Source organism: Gavia stellata, chromosome 15 (genome assembly GCF_030936135.1).
Source record: "Gavia stellata isolate bGavSte3 chromosome 15, bGavSte3.hap2, whole genome shotgun sequence".
In the NCBI taxonomy this organism is placed as follows: domain Eukaryota; kingdom Metazoa; phylum Chordata; class Aves; order Gaviiformes; family Gaviidae; genus Gavia; species Gavia stellata.
Genome location: NC_082608.1, coordinates 692736 through 709996, shown reverse-complemented (window position 1 = coordinate 709996; position 17261 = coordinate 692736). Strand labels below are relative to the sequence as shown.

Genomic DNA, 17261 nt, shown 5'->3' with positions numbered 1-17261 from the left:
CAGAGAGGAAAGGAGATAAAGATGCAAATCCAAGTAAAGAACATTGGAAATTGCTTTCAACAGACTCTCTTTGAAATCTCAACATACTGAAGTGAATTAGGGACCACATTTTTAGAGAGCAAATGCTGACTCCTGCCCCGAAGAGGTTCATTTACAGATATATACATGACAACAATTAGTACAGCTGAATACCTGCGTCTTTATACATAAAAATGACTTGGCCGTGTGGAATAACAGTTCTGCTAGCTTCCTCCTCGGCAGCTACGTTTGGCCAGCAGAAAGGAACATGAAAAAAAGCTTTGCATGCACTTATACATAAAGGTAGTTGAAAACGTGGCCCTCACCATTATTACCCGAAGATCACAAACTCTCGATAATTAAGAGGAAAACATGCAGGGAAGAATTGGAAATTAGTGAGGAGAAACACACACCTGACTTGAACTTCAGTGGCATTTCCAGATGTGGCAAAGGCATTTATGAGATGCAGAACTCCATCCTGAGAAATCCTATTATGACTGAGACTGCATGGAAGAGAAGGAAGGTTTTTCAAGTGTTAAGAGTCAGGGTTGTCCCCCGGCTCCTCAGCCACAGAGGCGAAATTCAAGTTGGCACCGAAGGCAGACCAGTTTGTGGGGCGCTGGGCCCCTTCGGCTGTGCTAAATGCACCAAACCCTTCCAAAACACAGCACTGATGTGACTTGGGTGACACAGCAAGTGTGCGACTTGGGTGACACAGCAAGTGCAACTTGCCTCTTGCACTACAGAGGCAGCTGACTGCTGGAGCAGTTGCTTCCCCACCAGAAAGGGAAGGGGAGAGGCTGGTGTAAGGCACAGCTAAGCTGACAGCATCTATGTGCCTTGAGTTATTCAAAGAGGACAATGTACACAGAAAAGTGATGAACTGAAAACTCAGGGGACTGGGTCAACTTCTGTCACACTGCTCCACTCTGGGCCTTGTTGTCTCGTGCTGACGCTAACAGAAAGACTTTTACTTACTTCACAGGTTTTGGATCAGACTCTGAATCACCCTGCCCTGGAGGTCTTGAGTTGTGCTCATGGCTCACTCAGACCTTACCTCCTAAGGCAGGAGTGGGCAAGAAGCATGACAACCAGCTTCAGGAGGGATCGTGTGAACACCTTTCTGCTGGGGCACCTCATATTCACAGCATGTTTTCTTACTTGAGGGAACAGGTAACGGGCACTTGATGCAAGTGGTCCAAGAGGCACCTCAGGCCTTCATCTCCCAACTGATTCCTGGAGAGACTGAAAGGCAGAAGAATAAGGTGGCCAACCAAAACACAGCATTTTAAGCAGCAATGCCCCTCTGAGAAGCTTTGAAGGAAAAAGCCAAACTTCCTGGACTTAAATCCCAGCTCGGCCATTAAAGGTCCATCTAAAACAAACTGCTGCCCTACAAAACTACTTCATGCACAAGCTCCAGAGCAAGCTCAGATGAAGAGCTCTGAACACAAGCTCAGAGCAGAGCTCAGATGAAGCAACAAATGCCCCAAAACAGCCACAGAGTTAAAATCCCAAGGAAGCTGCCCCACCAGCTCAAGCCCTCTTAAAATATGTATATAAAGGACCGGTATGATTACTAATCAATTTTGTTTCTAAATAGTCTGAACGAGCACACATACACGCACAGATAGGCTGGGAAACCCCAGGCAATGCTGAACCATGTCAACCCAGCTCTCCCTCAGCGACTCCTGTTCAAGGTCACGGTAACAACCCAAGGCCCACTTACTCTACTTCCGCCAGCCACCCGTGCTGCTCCAGGACTCTGCAGAGCTCATCTATCTGCCCTTGACCGATGGCACAGTCCGTCAGCCTGCATATGAGACAGCAAGAGAGTTAAAGCACGGACGGCAACCAGGATCAGCCTGAGCAGTGAGAGCTGCCCATCAGCAGTTGCATTTTTACACCAGTCTTCATGCAACGTTCACTTGAGATGAATGCCCTTAGCTGCACCAGTGTTTGACACCTCTCACAACACCTCCCTGAGGTTAGCAACAACAAACCCCACGTTATAAGTGGGAAACAGAACTTTTCACATTTTTTGCCATCTCCTTGGTGCCTAACTGGAGACATGTTACAGTCTTTTTTACAGGGGCACCCAGCAACCATCACTCCCAAAGAGCTGCAGATACATATCACAAACATGTCACACTGATGCTTATATGGAGATTATCACCTAGAATTTGAGGCACACATGTGGAAAATGCAGTGGCTAGGGCTCAATTCAGTTGCTTGTCCAGCAGAATTTGGTGCCAGTCAAGATGATCATGAGTAGTCCAGTGGCCACTCAAGAAAGGCACAGGCCTCTGCCATCCCAATGCATCTCAAATGGTACTGAGTTGCACTTAGGCAGCTCAACTGAGCCCCAAAGCCTCAGCTACTAGCCCAAGCTCCTTGACTACCAGCCCATGAGTCCTTATAAGAGATTTGGCTACTTGCACTAGTGTTTCAAACCAAATCAAAACAAGTGAATTATAATGAAGTGTCGTATGCCAGTACCTGCAGGATGTCTTTTGGCTTTGCATGCTTGCTCCTAAATGCAAAAAAGCATTTTCACTTGACCTGAAGCAAACACAAAAGACAGTCCTTCAGTAATGCTCTTCAAAGATGACAAGCTTTGTAGTCCCTTTAAAGCTGAGCTGCTGGGCTCCAAACAGTCTGAGTGTCTTACCGGACTTCTACCATTCTGATCCGCTCACAGAGCTTGATAGAGTTGATCAGTAAGACAGTGCAACGTGGGGAAAATGTGTTGTTCCTAATACTGAAAAGGAGGGGAAAGAAAGAACAATGAAATCAGCTCCCAAGAAGGTTCCGATACATACAGCCCAGTTTTCCCATTGTTTACTCTGTGATGCAAAAGGCTGGATCTGCCCCATTTAACTCAAGATCCGTGAGCAAGGATCTAAAGTTTTGAGCATTGGCACCCAGCGTTCCTTTAACTAAAGGAAAGCCTCCTTTAGTCTCCTCTGACTAAAAAGGGGATACAGACCAAGGGCTTACACTGAACAACTCCTCTTCAGGGCTACTGGACTAGAGATACCACAGACTGGAAGCAACCTCCTGAGTGAGCAAATTCAGTCTCTTGAGACACTGCAGCTCCTCCGTGCTACAACATCTTACAAAAGATGGCCAAGCTCCTTCTGGGCTTTTTGTCCACATGGTGGGAGTGCCCTAGCCCCCGACAGCACCTCTCTAGCCTAAATTCCCAGCCTAAATGGCTGATATGCTGCCAAGAAACACTTTTGGTGGCGAGTGTGGCAGGATGCCAGATCCCTGCAGGGGCAGACCTGTGAGATGCTGACCACGCACATGGGTGGTGTGCTGCCAGCATGTCTCAACCAACAAGTCCTACATCTGTTATGGATGCTGGAAGTCGTGTTTCACAGGACCTGCTAAGTGAGGATTATCTGGGATGCTGTGTCTAGGGTGGCTATTTCTCCTCCTGTCCTTTTTTTTCTCTATGTATCATTAAAGAAAAAAGGTTCAGTGCTGCTTTGGTTCTAGATACAAGACAGGAATGGGTGTGAAAGAGTTTCTGCATTTTCTTTGCCTAGCTTGTTAATCTACAATTACTGATTAATGCTCCTGAGATATGTTGTGGTATTAACACTTTCCAAACCAATGTTTCACAGCAGCAATCAAAGCAGGGACTCCAAACATTACCTCAGTAGTGTCAGACAACAGAGGTATGGCAGGAAGCTCAGTAATCTTTCAATGCTCTGGTCATTCAACGAATTTCCAGACAGACTGTAAAACACGGAAGAAAACAAATTCCAAGAGAAACTGGGACAATCTGTAAGTATTTCTATAAAATCTACATGGACATGCACACACACGTGTGCATGGGGGTGTTAAGGGCAAGTTCTGAAAAAGGACATGTCCAGAAATGCCCTGAAAGCTAGGGGAGATCTAGTCCTTACAGGCTGATCCTTAAATGTGTTTCTCTACATCCTATAGCCAATTAACATTCCAGTTTTAAGAGTCTTACTTTTCCATTACTCTAAGTTACAAAATGATGCTACTGACGTATTTCCTGCATGCGATACAGCTATTGTGTAATTTTTATTTATCATTACTGGATTTCTGTTCTGAGCAGTATTCTTCTAATTTTCTTAGCGCCCAGCTCCTGTCTGGAGTGAGCAGCTCTTCATGAGTTTGGTTTATGGCTTAGTGGGCCAGGTGCTCTTGCTCTAGCTATACTGCAAGCCAGGGTCTTGAGGAGTAGATGAAAATACTTGAGGAAGACTATGAGAACACACATGTGTTCTGGGGTGTTTACACATAGGCATGGTAGACTTAGGAGAGGCCAAACTCGGAAGCAGAGAGGGCAGTGGAAGGTGTGGGTTTACCTACGCATCTGGATGAAGTTTAGCAGGGGTTTCTAGGAGGCTGTGGTGAGAGGAAAGCCGATTTACACTAGCTGCTAACCTGAACACCGACTCTCTATCTGCAGGCTGGGGAGACAGACAAACAGACAGGGTTGCTGAGTGCACAACACTTACTGAATTTCTGTCAGCTGGGGACATTGAGCCAGTATCTGGCACAGCCTGGTCACGTCCTCAGGACCCACTCTGCAGTCCCTGAGACTGAAGCAAACAAAGCACTCAGGAGCTAAACATTTCCCATGACCACGGTATGGCAACACTCCCTTCATATCCCAGAGCCGCACATCTTAGGACAAGACCCATAGCAACCCTCTCGCTTCCACTACGTGTATTTTGCTACCCACAATCTAGGACGGAGATGTCAAAACCTGTGACAACCAAAGGATTTCACCAGCTCTGAGTTGATTCAAGAGAGCCAGTCCACCAAAATACGATGTTACTTTGGGTGTTGCCTCCCTAGAGCCACATCATTGGTACTTAAATTGTCTCAGCAAACTGGACAGCACCTTTCCCTGCTCAGCACTGTCTCAGCTCTCCTAGAGCAAGGCTGGGAACAGTGCCTCCTATCTCCTTCTCCAAGAAGGAAATTGCAGTAACCTTCCTGGGTGACAAACTGGCAGGTGTCCATGGGATTAATGTAGTAGCCAGCCAGATCTGTATCTCATTATTTACAGGTAGAAGCTTCCCCTGCAGGAAAGCAAGAGAATCCCTATAAGCCTAGCCAAGCAAAAGGCACACTATTTACTTTCATACATATGCCTGTAACAGTGGACATCCCAAGTCTATCCCAAGAGGGTGTATTATTCACCCAGTCCCCTCTGGCATATCACTGTGTCCCTCCAGTGACCAAAAAGCACAAATACCTGTTGGCCTGGGTTGATGCCAGCTGGCCCAATCTCTTTAAGGCTTTGCCAAATTACACCAGCCAAGACCTTCTCCCTTGTAACCAAGCGTTATTTTGGGGACTAGCCCCCCTGACCAGTTTCAGCACAGGAGAGGATAGAAGAGAGATATATTAGAGATGGACCTTTTCCAGAGGTGTCTCATGTGGCATCAGTCATGACGGGATACAAGCAGAGGAAAGAAACACCTACTTTCCAAGAGAGCTGAGTCTGCCTCCGAAGGCAGGCAGGGCACAGGACAGTGCTCTGACATGACACAGCTGAAGGGGACGGGTCTGTTCCACACATTACACTACAGATACAGACCCCCACAGCCATCCCTCCCTACAGTCCCAGGTGACAAAAGGAAGCTGGAGCTGCCATACCGAAAGCACCGTCCTTTTGCTACGTGCTTGGGATGCGCCAGGAAACTACTTCTCCATCTGCTGGTACTTCTGACCCTGGGGAAAGAATGGTTTACTCCATGAGTTGTGCTGATGTTATTGCCCCTGTGTAGCTGACTCCCCATACTGCGGCTGGGGAAAAGGGTGAGGTGCTAGCAGTGGCCTCATGTTCCAGTCTGCCTTTTCTCACCATCTGCCAGAACTAGGTTTACGTAATTCCCAGAAGAAAAAGGGCCTTATCATCCCTCTTCCAGCCTCCAGAGAGTTCTGCATCCACTCAGCACTTTGGTCATTCACTCTGCCCTGGCCCGGGAGGGAGATGACTGCAGCCCTGATCAGCAGTGGGATACTGCCGTCTGCTCCATACCCTCAAGCCGCTGTCAATCAGCCATGAAACAGCTCACCCTGCTTCCACCACCCTGACTGAAGTTTGGAGCCAAATGGCTCTTTAATTGGCACACCTCAGGGGCTCACACATCACCACCTATATAAGATCTCATAAGGAGGAGTCTGAAAGGCTTAGACAAACGAGTGGGTATGATTTTACCTGATTCTTTCCCAAAAGGTTAGATGAACCACCTGTGTGTGTCCTAAGCTGTAACCAGAAAAGAACATCATTAGGGTGGAGTTTGAAGACATGTGCTCTTGTATCACTCCTCAAAAACCAGAGCTTGAGCTCTTAAATAGCAAAAAATAGGAAACATACTCCTGGCCATACCTGAGGTTCATTGTTTTAATGTGTTCCAATGTAGATAAGGACTGAGCTAAGAAAAACACAGAGTTCAGGGAGATCTGGTTGTCATTAAGCCTACAGGAACAAGAGATGAAATCAGCTGCTGCAAGCAAAACAACTAGCAATTTACACTGCATCACCCGATAATAGCGATCCTTGTCCAACACTCTCAGAGACTGCTTCTTTGCCACCTTCTGCCTGTGTTTCCAACTACAGTTCTTCAAGCACAAGTCGCTCCAGTATTTTTCAAATTCGTCCCTCACTTCTAGAGTTCAGAGAATCACAGAATAATTGAGGCTGGAATGGACCTCTGGAGATGATCTAGTCCAACTCTCCTGCTCAGAGCAGGGTCAAATAGAGCAGAGGGCTCAGGACATCGTCCAGCTGGGTTTTGAATATCTCCAAAGATGGAGAAGCCACAATCTCTCTGGGCAACCTGTTCTAGTGATTGACTGTCCTCACCACAGAAGTTTTTTCTTATGGTTAAATGGAATTCCTTGTATTTCAAGACACCCATACAAGGCAAAAGCAACTCTTTGGCTGAAAGTGCAGTTGTGGCAGTACAAAACCCACACTAACTAAGATCATGCTCAGGTCTATTAGTCTATCACAGAATCTAGTGTGACTGTGGGCAGTGTGTTTGATGCTGGGAAAAAAACCCAGATAAGTAACAGCAGTGTGTTTCATTGCAGTGAAATGAAGAGAAGCTGCAGACTGTCAGTAACTGGAACAGTCTTGGCTTGAGAACAGTTTAATTAATCAAACAGGAACAATAAATATCTCTTTCCATAAAGCAGAATGGTGCTATGCTTCTTAAGCCACAGTCCTGTACAGTGCACTTGCAATGCGAGTGCCAGGTAAAATACCCAGACAAACATAAGCCAACCATTGCGGCCGAATTCAGACTCCACTGCTGAAGCTGGAGCTCCCCGGCATTTATTTTCCAAAGGTGCCCACCTCAGGAGAGGAAGGACTGCTCTCCCTCTCGATGAGGAACCGAGAGAGGGAAAATTCAGTGGCCTGCTAAATATCTCAGCGTGTTTTATAAACCAGGCACCACAACGGCACACAAGATCACCTGTCTCCTTCATGGAGGACTGAGTACAGGGGCTCTCGAGCACTGATCTCAATCAAGCTTGAAGTGGAGTCAATCTGTTCTGGACTAAAGGTAGGGACAGACCAGACAGCACAGTGGATCTACCCTCGATAGACACAGAATATAACTGCACTTGATCCTCAAGAGCCCTTCCCAATTGTGGCTTGTGCTTCCACAACCAATATTCCCACAAAAAGCCATCCATGAGTAAGGGCAACAGGAGCTACTCACTTGAGAGAACTTAACATTTTCAAATTCGGGAGGAACTGAAACAGCTGCAGAAGTCCCTCGTCTCCCAGGTAATTATTCGATAGGCTAGGATTTAAAGAACAGCATTTAATTTTCATAGAAGAAAAACAACAGGCACAATCAGTTCTTAGTAACAAGAGCTCTGAAAGCAGAACACAGGCACCCTAATCCAAAAAACACATGCACTGCCCCTCTCCACTGACAACTAAAGCCTACATGAAACCAGAGACTGGAATTAACCAACGTAAGACACCCAGAAACCTAGCTCAGGGCTCACCCCTTCCTCACGTCCACCAAGTGACCCCTCTGGACTGACAGCGCTTTTTAATGCAGTTAGCAGGGACCAGAAGTCCACAGCTCTGAGAAATTATCCACCTGGACAGGCCCAACAGAGGAGCCATGGGTTAGTCCTGGAGAAGGATACTAGGCTCTGATATTAGAGCCTAAGGATTACAATGGGCTATGGGCCCAGGTGAGATCAAGGGATATGATTGCTTAAGAAGCGCAAAGGCTAAAAATCTCTTCCACAGGCTGCCAGGCCTAAGGGAATAGCCAGCCCTCAGGTGGTGGTACATAGACCACATGCTTGTGCTGGTCCTTGTTCTGTCCTCAAAACGTAGTTGTGGGGGGGTGCGTTGGCTAGCCTTTCCATCAAGGCTGGGTCTGCTCACCTCTTGGGGTTAGCAAACAGGATGACTCCACACACACAGTGCTAACAGACGAAAGTGCTTTGGTGCCGAAGGTCCTTGCACACCGTATGTGGGATCACCAGCAAAAAGACAGGCTGCCACCCTTGTTTTAGGTGGGATTCTTCATGCTCTGCAGCTTTGCTCCCAAATAGCCCAAAGGCAAAAATGACAGGGCAAGGTTTTACAGCTTTTGCAATACCTGAAGTCAGGCTAAGTGATCAAACAGGCCCTTTCTAGATTTATGTCCTGCAACCTTTGCCCTAAGAGAGCACTAGAACTGTATGTTTCCTTGGCAAAGGATGTATGTCTCCTTGGCAAAAGATATTAGCCCATATAAAGCCATACCTTTCAAAAGGCTACATCTCTACCACATTCTCCATACAACACTGCAGAAAAAACAAGTGGCATTTTCTCAATATCCCAAAGAACTGCAAATAAAGACCATAAGAGTTAAGAAGGACTCACTCCAGCTTGGAGATGCTTCTACATTCCTTCAGGACTGCACACAGCTTCTCCAGGTCACTGGCTTGAAAACGACTGTCTGTCAGCCTAGGGGGAAAGAGAAATCAATAGTCCAGGTCTGCAGGATTGCAAACAAGATTGTAAGCTTCACTCCTTCAGAAAACCAGAAAATAAACGAGAAGATGATATTGAAATAAAAAATCCCCTTGAAATATCTTGCTCTTTTTTTTTTTTTTTTTTTTTGTCTGCAACACCTGTCAATCTGTACTTTCAGCTCTTGTCTGCAAACAGAGAATAAAGAGACAAGGTAAAGAAAACTTGTGGCACAACAAGGTCCTGGTTAGAAGGCTTTAGGCACAATTTCTTCCTTCCTCACTGCAGCCTACAAAACAGACAGGCGCACTCTGTGCTGGAGTAAGAGCATGATCGGATGTGCATCTGAACACAGGTCCAGCTTAGGATGCATTTCTGCAAATATCAGTAGAGAACGCCCCCAAGATCACAAGCTCTGACACCACCAGCTCCCCCAACTCCCACACGGGAGCTGATGCAGTAACTGCACAATCACCACAGCAATCTGTGAATAAGATACACAACCCACAATCCCTTCTGACTCCTATAGAAGACCACAGATGCTGGCCACAGACGCTAACCACAGAGTTTCTACTGCTGCAAGCTGGGACTGTGAACACAGTGATAAATGACTGACTGAAGGGCCCTTTACCAGCTCTCCTGCGATTCACCATGGAGAGGCAGGTTACATCAGCTATAGGATCCAGAGACAGAACATGCATGAAATACAATGAAAATTTGCCATGGTACCTTATTTTTTTAGAAGCAGTAGGTGTCTGGTTTTCCTCTCCGTATTGTTGGTCACCAGTAAAGAACACAGGGTCTTCCCTAGTAAGCAACCACAAACCAGACAAGGGTAAAACATTTATGCTTTAGCAATTTGGCAGCTCCCTGGGGCTACCCTGGCTCTAGCCCACACCCGTATCTTGCCAAAGGCAAGCTCTTCTTCCTTTCAGTAATTAACCAAACACTTGAGCATGCTGGCAACTGGGGAGAAGGGGAGAAGAGAGATTTCTCATCTAAGCTACAGTCTGATAGAGAATTCAGCTTTTGCCTCAGCATGTTTTGTGAAAAGACTCCACGTCTGTGCAAAACCCTATTTATAAATAAATGGAACAGCCAAATCCTAAAATATCTGAGTTTGAAATGTCACCTGGTGCCTTAAAGGAGTCACAGATCATGTGTCTGAGGATGTCTTTCTTTCTAGCATAGCCACGACAACTGCGTTGCATCCCGTGATAGCCCTGCTGTTCCTCCCCAGCTAAATGCAGGTGTACTGTGGGAAACGCTATTTTACACTGGGCTCAGTCCATGGAGAACAAGGGCATAAATAAATGAACCTACAGCTCCAGGAGCAACAGGAAACCATTTCTCAAACAAAACATTTGGGTTGAGCTGGTTTGACCCATAACTTTCTGAGGGGAAAAATATAACTCCAAATTTATTTTGATTTAGGAGTACCATGATCCAGAATGCATATTGTAGTGAACTACATGGTTTAAGCATGCAGAGATCTGTGAATCTTTTTCAAATTTGGTTTGGAGGTGTGGGGTTCCGCTTGGTTTTTTACTGTTCACTGTTATCAGATAGTACAGCTGTCATGAAAGAGCCTGCTTTGCTTAGGATGCTGTGGGTTGAAATGTCCCCTAGAGACATAAAACATAATCAAACACTATAGAAGGCAGTGAACAACTTCCAAAGTGGCTAAGAGAACCAGGAGAAAGTACTACATTTAGCTTCAGAGGGGAGGGGGGGCAAGAGCTGCTGTGAGATGAATTGTCACCCTTGGTACCTAAACAGATTGTAAGAACTAAATGAGATGCTGAGAAACCATTCGTGCACACACACACACTCTACCTAGCAGGAAGAGAAGCAAACTCTCCGCCTTCTGCAAACCTCAGGACTGCAGTCTCATGACAAAGGCTGTGAAGAAGAAAAGGAATCAATCAATGTCACATTTGGGTTATTTACAGGACTTCTTGTTTTAAGAATGCTTGATTTTGCTCTGCAAAACTCTTTGGTGACACCAATCACTTAAAACACACCCAAAGCAAGCGAAAAACAATCTCCATTAGTTTTAAATCCTGGTTGGATCAAGGCTATGCAATATCAGATGACCCAGTTTCTCTGAACCATTAGAGAAAGTGTGGACAAAATTGTTACACTTCAACTCCAGGGGGTTTCCAAGGAAGAGTAATAGGAGCAAACTTCCATCTCCACTCCAGGAGATGTCACCAGTTCTCATACTCCAAAGAGACCTTCTCTCCAAAACTTCCCTGGGCAGAGAGACAGAAAGGGTCCAAAACCGCCCCCACGCATGAAAGGACACACAGTTCTGTACCTTCTCAAATTCTGGTTGATGGCTCAGATAAAACCAGCTTACAGCAATGTATTACCAAGTGTCAGTGTTAGTAATCATCTTTGGACATGCTCTTCACCCACCCCACTTCTGAGGTGACTCAACAAAAACCTCAGAACTTAACTCTCAAACTTGTACATTGGGATTAACCTCAAGAATGATTCAAGATCTACATACCTGACTTGTACCTCCATCATCTTCTGGCAGGTATTTACTGACTTCAACAGACTGCAAATGCCATTAACAGAGAGGCGGTTTTGACTGAGACTAAGAAAGATAAAAAAGGCAATTAGCTCGTCACTGAAATCACATAGGTCTGTCCTAGTGGGAGCGGTCATCGGTGTGCTGCATGCTTGAACCCATTTCCCTTCAGAAGTGGCATGGTGGAAAACACACAGAACCACTACTCCTGAGGAAGGGGTTTTAATGAAAGGGCACTTCAGATGCATTCAGACCAGTTTTCATGCATGATGCTCTGAGCAGGTGACCAACTTCAGCCTGAACAGTCTCATGGGCTGAGTCTCATCCTTCCTTAAGAGTGCTCAGAGCTGCTTCTGTAGCACTGATCCGGGTGAGGCCCTTGCCTCCTGGATCCCTGCTCAGCAGCTCTGTACGGTCCTTGCCAGGCTCAAGAGGGCAATTTGGTTTTGTACAAGGCACACTTACTCCAGCTTCTTTGAAATTGATATCCAAGGGAGGCTTTCCAGCAGGCAACTGCAGCCTTCATCTCCAAGCTTGTTACCTGATAAACTGAGGCATTTTCCAGTCAGTGGGGATGTTTTGAACGGTATGAACAACAAAGCCCTCAAAATCTGCTTGCTTTCCCTTTCCTACAATTGCTTTTTTGCCTGGACTGTTCTTCTGTCCCAGATCAATCTTCCCTGCTTATCTCTGCATGAAGCAACTTGAGACAAAGAGTTTTATCCCTAGGACAACATGATTCATGCTTTAGCCCCCAAACCATCTTACTTTAGAAAACCTAAGTGGGAGTACAAAACAAGAAACCAAATGAGTGAGTGTTTACTGTCCTCCTGGAAGGAAGAAAGGAAGGCAGAAAACACTGGATGACAAAGATCTCCAGATCCCAATTCAAGTCAGTGAGCTAGAAAACTGGGGTTTGAGGTGCAGTTAAATTCAAGATACAGTCTGGCCTGAACTGTCTTGCAACAGATATTCCTGCATTTTGCAGGGCAGACAGGCTAGACGGAGAGCTTTAGAGCCAAATCCAGGTGGCCTCATATACAGGCAAATAAGGAAGGGTAGGGATGATACTCATTGCAATGTGCAGGTTATGAAGTGGATCTCTTGCCTTCCTCCACTCACTTCTCCCAACAGAGCTGGATGGCTTTAGAAGGCAAAAGGGACAACACAGAAGCAATCCATGTCCCTTCACTGGCTCAGAGGATTTGCTGGAGGAGCCATGCCTCTGGGACGGCTCCATACTGCCTCCAACGTGCAGCAGTGCTTCGTTAGCAGGGTCTGCTCTGTAACTGGCATCTCTGGTTACAGTCCCAGGGAGCCAGAAGCTGCAGTTGCCACAGGAATCGAAGGCTGGTCAGCATTCATCTCCTGCTGAACTTCACCAAAAATCCCTAACCAGGATCCCACCAGACACAACACAGAGTGCTGGGACCCCTCCTTGGGGTCAGGCCCCATGTCTCACTGCCCTCTACATGTAACATCCCCTGCTCCCCGCCACCCGCCTGCAGCCACTCAACAGGAAGGAAAGGAGGCACTTACTCGACTTCAGAGAGACAGGGACAGCTCTGGAGAATGGAAACAATCTCCTTCGCATGTTGGGAAGACAGACTGCGATCCTGCAAGCTGTGAACAGGAAGGGTTAATGAGCAGTGAGGGGACAGTGGGGCCCAGGCATTTCTGGTGTCTCTTTCCAAATGAGGGTACACACAAGCAGCACCAAGAGAGGGAGGTTTTACTCTCTGCTCTGCCACACAATCCTGGGCATATTGTTCTGTCTCTCTGTAGCCGGTGCTGCAAAAGGAGTGCAGAGGAACGCACTTGCCGAGTGCTGTGCAAGTGCAACACCTTGTGTGAGAGCCGCCTGGTACCACCACCCACAAGAAGGGGATGGATGTAATTGTTCCTGTTGTGCAGAGTAGTGAGGGAAATAGAAGGAGATAAGGGAGGGCCATTTCCCGGTTTTAACATGCTCAGATAACGTGCCTGAGTTCTATTTTGAGAAAGACACTACTCTCTTCTGGAGCCCAGGCAAGAAAGAAAACTATATGGCTCATGCCTTTGGTAGTTATAAGAACATATGGCAAGATGGGCATTATCAAGGGAACTCTGCCTCTCTAGGGCTGTAGAGCACAACACACAAGAAATAAAGCCACTGGCTGGGCCAGATAGGGCTTTCTATTGTTATTTTTATTTACTGATTCAGGTTTATTTCAAACTTTTTCGTATGTGGAAATATCCTCTGTCCTTAAGTACCAACACAGCTGCTATGCTTGTCCTTCTGTAGTACCTGTCATCTGCAAATCACATTCACCAGCAGGAATTTCAATGCCTTCTCTTACCATAACTTCACATGTCTAGTTGGAATTACATGTTCCTTATGCTCTTCCCAGCTCAAATCCAAAGATCTGCAAACAAGCAAAATATTTGGTCTTTAATATGCCTTCACAAAACACCTGACGACTTGGGCGCTGGTTAGTATTTTCTGGAGGTTTTCTGGAAGAAACCACAAGGTCTGTGTTCTGACCAAGCATTCCATGCAAGGGTAAGTGATTTTCAAGAGCCAGACGACCTCCATCAGCAGATGGGAGCACAGGGGGTGTCCACACGGGATTTCACTGTGTATTTGAATCAACTTGATAACTGAGCCCCAATTCAAAGGCACTACACTAAGATGCAGGATGTTTTGCCTCCATGTGGGATTGTGCCACCACAGGAAGGGATAAGACACCCACCTGCGCCAGGGTGCCTATAACAGCACAAGATGGATGTTCAGGCATCTGAATTGGAGCAGTTTCTAGCTGAGTCAGGGCCAGGCTGTTACTGAACATCTCGCCAGTTCTCTGGCTGAGCCAGTTCACACATGCATGCCAAATATTGTGAGGTCCCTCGAGGACTGCACGACACAGGGCAAAGTGAGTTCCTTATCAGGGAACAGGAGATTCTTTCATAGTTTCTTAATTAACGTCAAATCCACCCTTCCCTCAAAAGTATGCACAAGCAGGGAGAACACAGGAGCCAGCCAGAGAAGGAGCAAAGGCTTTTCCTTCATTTATCCTCACGTTCAACTGTTTTTCAGCAGTTTTGCAACAGAAACATAGCACTTCAAGCTTACGCAGGCACTAAGGCGCTGCCTTTGTGGAACTGGCTGGTAGGTCTATGCAAAGACCAGCTATTTTGCTGACCTTTCTCCTTGCTCAGGTGGATGCAGCTCTGCCAGATGCACGGGCAGAGATAACCTGTTCTGTTGCTGGAGTGGTTTATAGTGACACCAAGCTGATGGTTTGAATCAGCATTAACTGAATACAGCATAATCCCAAGTGCAGTTTCTCACCTTGGAACTTTCCCAGGTGGGCCAGAAAAATATATAATCACGGTGTCCTTCCTGAAAAAGAGATCCAAGCCAATGTTAGGGCCCAGGTGGAAGGATGTCATTCCTTTAGTAGGGGCACTCAGTAAGGACCGAAGCTGTTGCCTGGATGCTAAAGAGACCCTTGACATCTGCCATGCTAGCACGCTGCCACAGGCGAGCAATCGAGCAACCATGTGGCTAGAGGGCAGCAGGACACTCCGCATGTTGAACTGAGGTGTAGTACAGACAAGGGAGTAAGACAGTTAAGAAGATTGGGCTGGGATTTTTTTTTTTTTTTTTTTTTTTTGCAAGACCAGCAGTTTGTTGGAAAGAGGTTCAGTAGAAACTCCATTCCAGCACAGTAAATAAGAAAAAGCTGTATGCAATTTGTCTTCCCTTGAGTTACACCAAGGATTAATTTGGCCTGTTAAACTTACAACATAAGACAACCATAAGAGCTAGGATTTAAAAATTCTACCCTTTCTCTGTCATCCTGGACCTATGAAAACACCAAAACCTGTAATTTAAAGGAATATAGAGCTAGAGCTACTCAAATCCACACGTTTTCCGTAAACTTAGCTGATTTATAGCAAATTTATGCTAGCTAGTAAAGAATTTCCCGGTTGATTCATTGCAAAGCTTAAAAGCGAGTTTAAATTCTGTTATATATGAAGAAATATTACACCCTGCAAATCAATTTACAGACCAAGGATAAAATGACCTATTAAAAAATACAAAGTCCATCATAAGATGAATTCAAATTTTGTTTCAGACAGAAAACAAAAAGGATTAAAATTAATTTTTGTTGACTTTGATTAGCCAACAATTAAGCTGTAAAACAGTGTCCATTTAAAAAGTCAGCATCTAAAGAGACAACATATTTGCTTTTGTAACAGCTTTCGTACACTGATACCTGACACGCAGTTCAGTAGCATTTTGACACGCGATGACTTCCTTTGCCAAAATGAGAACAGCATTCAAGGAAAGATCGTTGTTGCTCAGACTGTGAACATGAGGAAGAACACAACCTCAGCTGCTGGACCCAACAGCACCCTCTTTTGTTACATAAATGCCCTCTGCTCTGCACCCAAACACCCTGAAGCACACATTCTTTTAGTTAGGGGATTTCTCCAAAACTTCAGAATTTTGCATTTAGGACCCAGCAAAAGCATTCTCGGATCGTAGTTCTCCTCTGCAAGCTACAGCTCCCATGAATTTAGAATCACAGATACTTCCTCTATGTACAACAGAAGAATCATTAACCGTTTTTGGGTTATGTACGGAATGTACTCTATACCTGTATGATTACACAACCAGCCCGCAGTGCAGTTAAACTCTTGCTGTAACAAATCCAATTTAAGTACGGCATATTAAGTAGCGTGGTCTAAACCCTCATATTTAAAACATCCCCGAAGACACAATACTAGCACCCTCTATGGATTTATTCTTTAATTGCATGTTTATTCTGCTTCATGACTTGTTGAACCTCATTAAATATGAAACATAAGGTCTTGCTTCTACAAATCCTCTGCTTGTGCTCAGGGCCACAGAGCACCATTCCTGCAAGCCTCAAAGGAATCACCCATGACAACACCGCTGTATGTGTGTAATAGAAATGTGTGGAGGAATGAGGCTTACAAATGGCACTGGCTTCTTACCTTTTCCGTGTGATAAGCTGCTTCACTGGGGACACACTGGCATTTCCCACAACCTTTGTGGGCATTTTCCAATGCGCCCAGGAAAGCAGAGGAGCAGGTACATTCCCGCTTTCCTCCCTCTTTCCAAAATGCTTTTAAACACTTCCAATCATACTGCAAAGCCAGTAATTAGTTCTGGGATGGGGTCCAGCAATAACTGCAGGTATTTTGGGTTCACCTGCTTGCGCCCAGGGGTATGTGGAAGACCTTTAAAGGCAGAGTCACTCTCTTTTAACTGGGGTGGGCAGGCAGTGCTGTGGCTTTGCCTTCCCGCAGGGGCAGCACAGCTTTGTGGCTGCCCCCCTCCTATAATGCGAACTACACTGAGACTCCAACAATTGCAGCAGCTCTGCCCTGCTCTGCTTTGCCTGCTGCTGCTTAAACTGCCCCTGTTAGCGTTCCAAAGGCTTTAAATCCATTCACAAATCAGGCTGGTTCTCTCCACCTAAAAAGATGCAGATCCACGTTGGGAGTTTTCCTAGCGGGTCAGTCCGTCTCATTCAGCACTGTGCTGTTACAGGAGTGTTAGAAGAAGCAGTACAGGAGAAGAGGGCTAACAAAAAGGCTGGAAAGACAGGGATGGAGCCATTCTCTCTTCTGCAGAGGTGAGGCATCTCAATCTGAGCCTGATCAAGGGGAAGAGAGGTGAGGAAAGGGGAAGAGAGA

The 17261-nt window shown here is 46.0% G+C and overlaps 1 protein-coding gene across 1 annotated transcript in view; it reads right to left on the bottom strand.

Annotated features, from left to right (window-relative positions):
* Positions 1–17261, bottom strand: part of NLRC5 (NLR family CARD domain containing 5) — a 65944-nt gene that overhangs the window by 15841 nt on the left and 32842 nt on the right. The window contains exons 13-32 of the mRNA XM_059825073.1: positions 15812–15901; positions 14881–14931; positions 13889–13954; positions 13089–13172; positions 12015–12098; positions 11526–11615; positions 10847–10912; positions 9740–9817; positions 8921–9004; positions 7749–7832; positions 6407–6496; positions 6236–6283; positions 5671–5745; positions 4521–4604; positions 3682–3765; positions 2690–2779; positions 2518–2580; positions 1748–1831; positions 1180–1263; positions 432–521 (exon numbers count right to left, since the gene is read on the bottom strand). Of these exons, the coding sequence (XP_059681056.1) occupies positions 432–521; positions 1180–1263; positions 1748–1831; positions 2518–2580; positions 2690–2779; positions 3682–3765; positions 4521–4604; positions 5671–5745; positions 6236–6283; positions 6407–6496; positions 7749–7832; positions 8921–9004; positions 9740–9817; positions 10847–10912; positions 11526–11615; positions 12015–12098; positions 13089–13172; positions 13889–13954; positions 14881–14931; positions 15812–15901 (1569 nt within the window). The remainder of the gene's footprint in view (positions 1–431; positions 522–1179; positions 1264–1747; positions 1832–2517; positions 2581–2689; positions 2780–3681; positions 3766–4520; positions 4605–5670; positions 5746–6235; positions 6284–6406; positions 6497–7748; positions 7833–8920; positions 9005–9739; positions 9818–10846; positions 10913–11525; positions 11616–12014; positions 12099–13088; positions 13173–13888; positions 13955–14880; positions 14932–15811; positions 15902–17261) is intronic.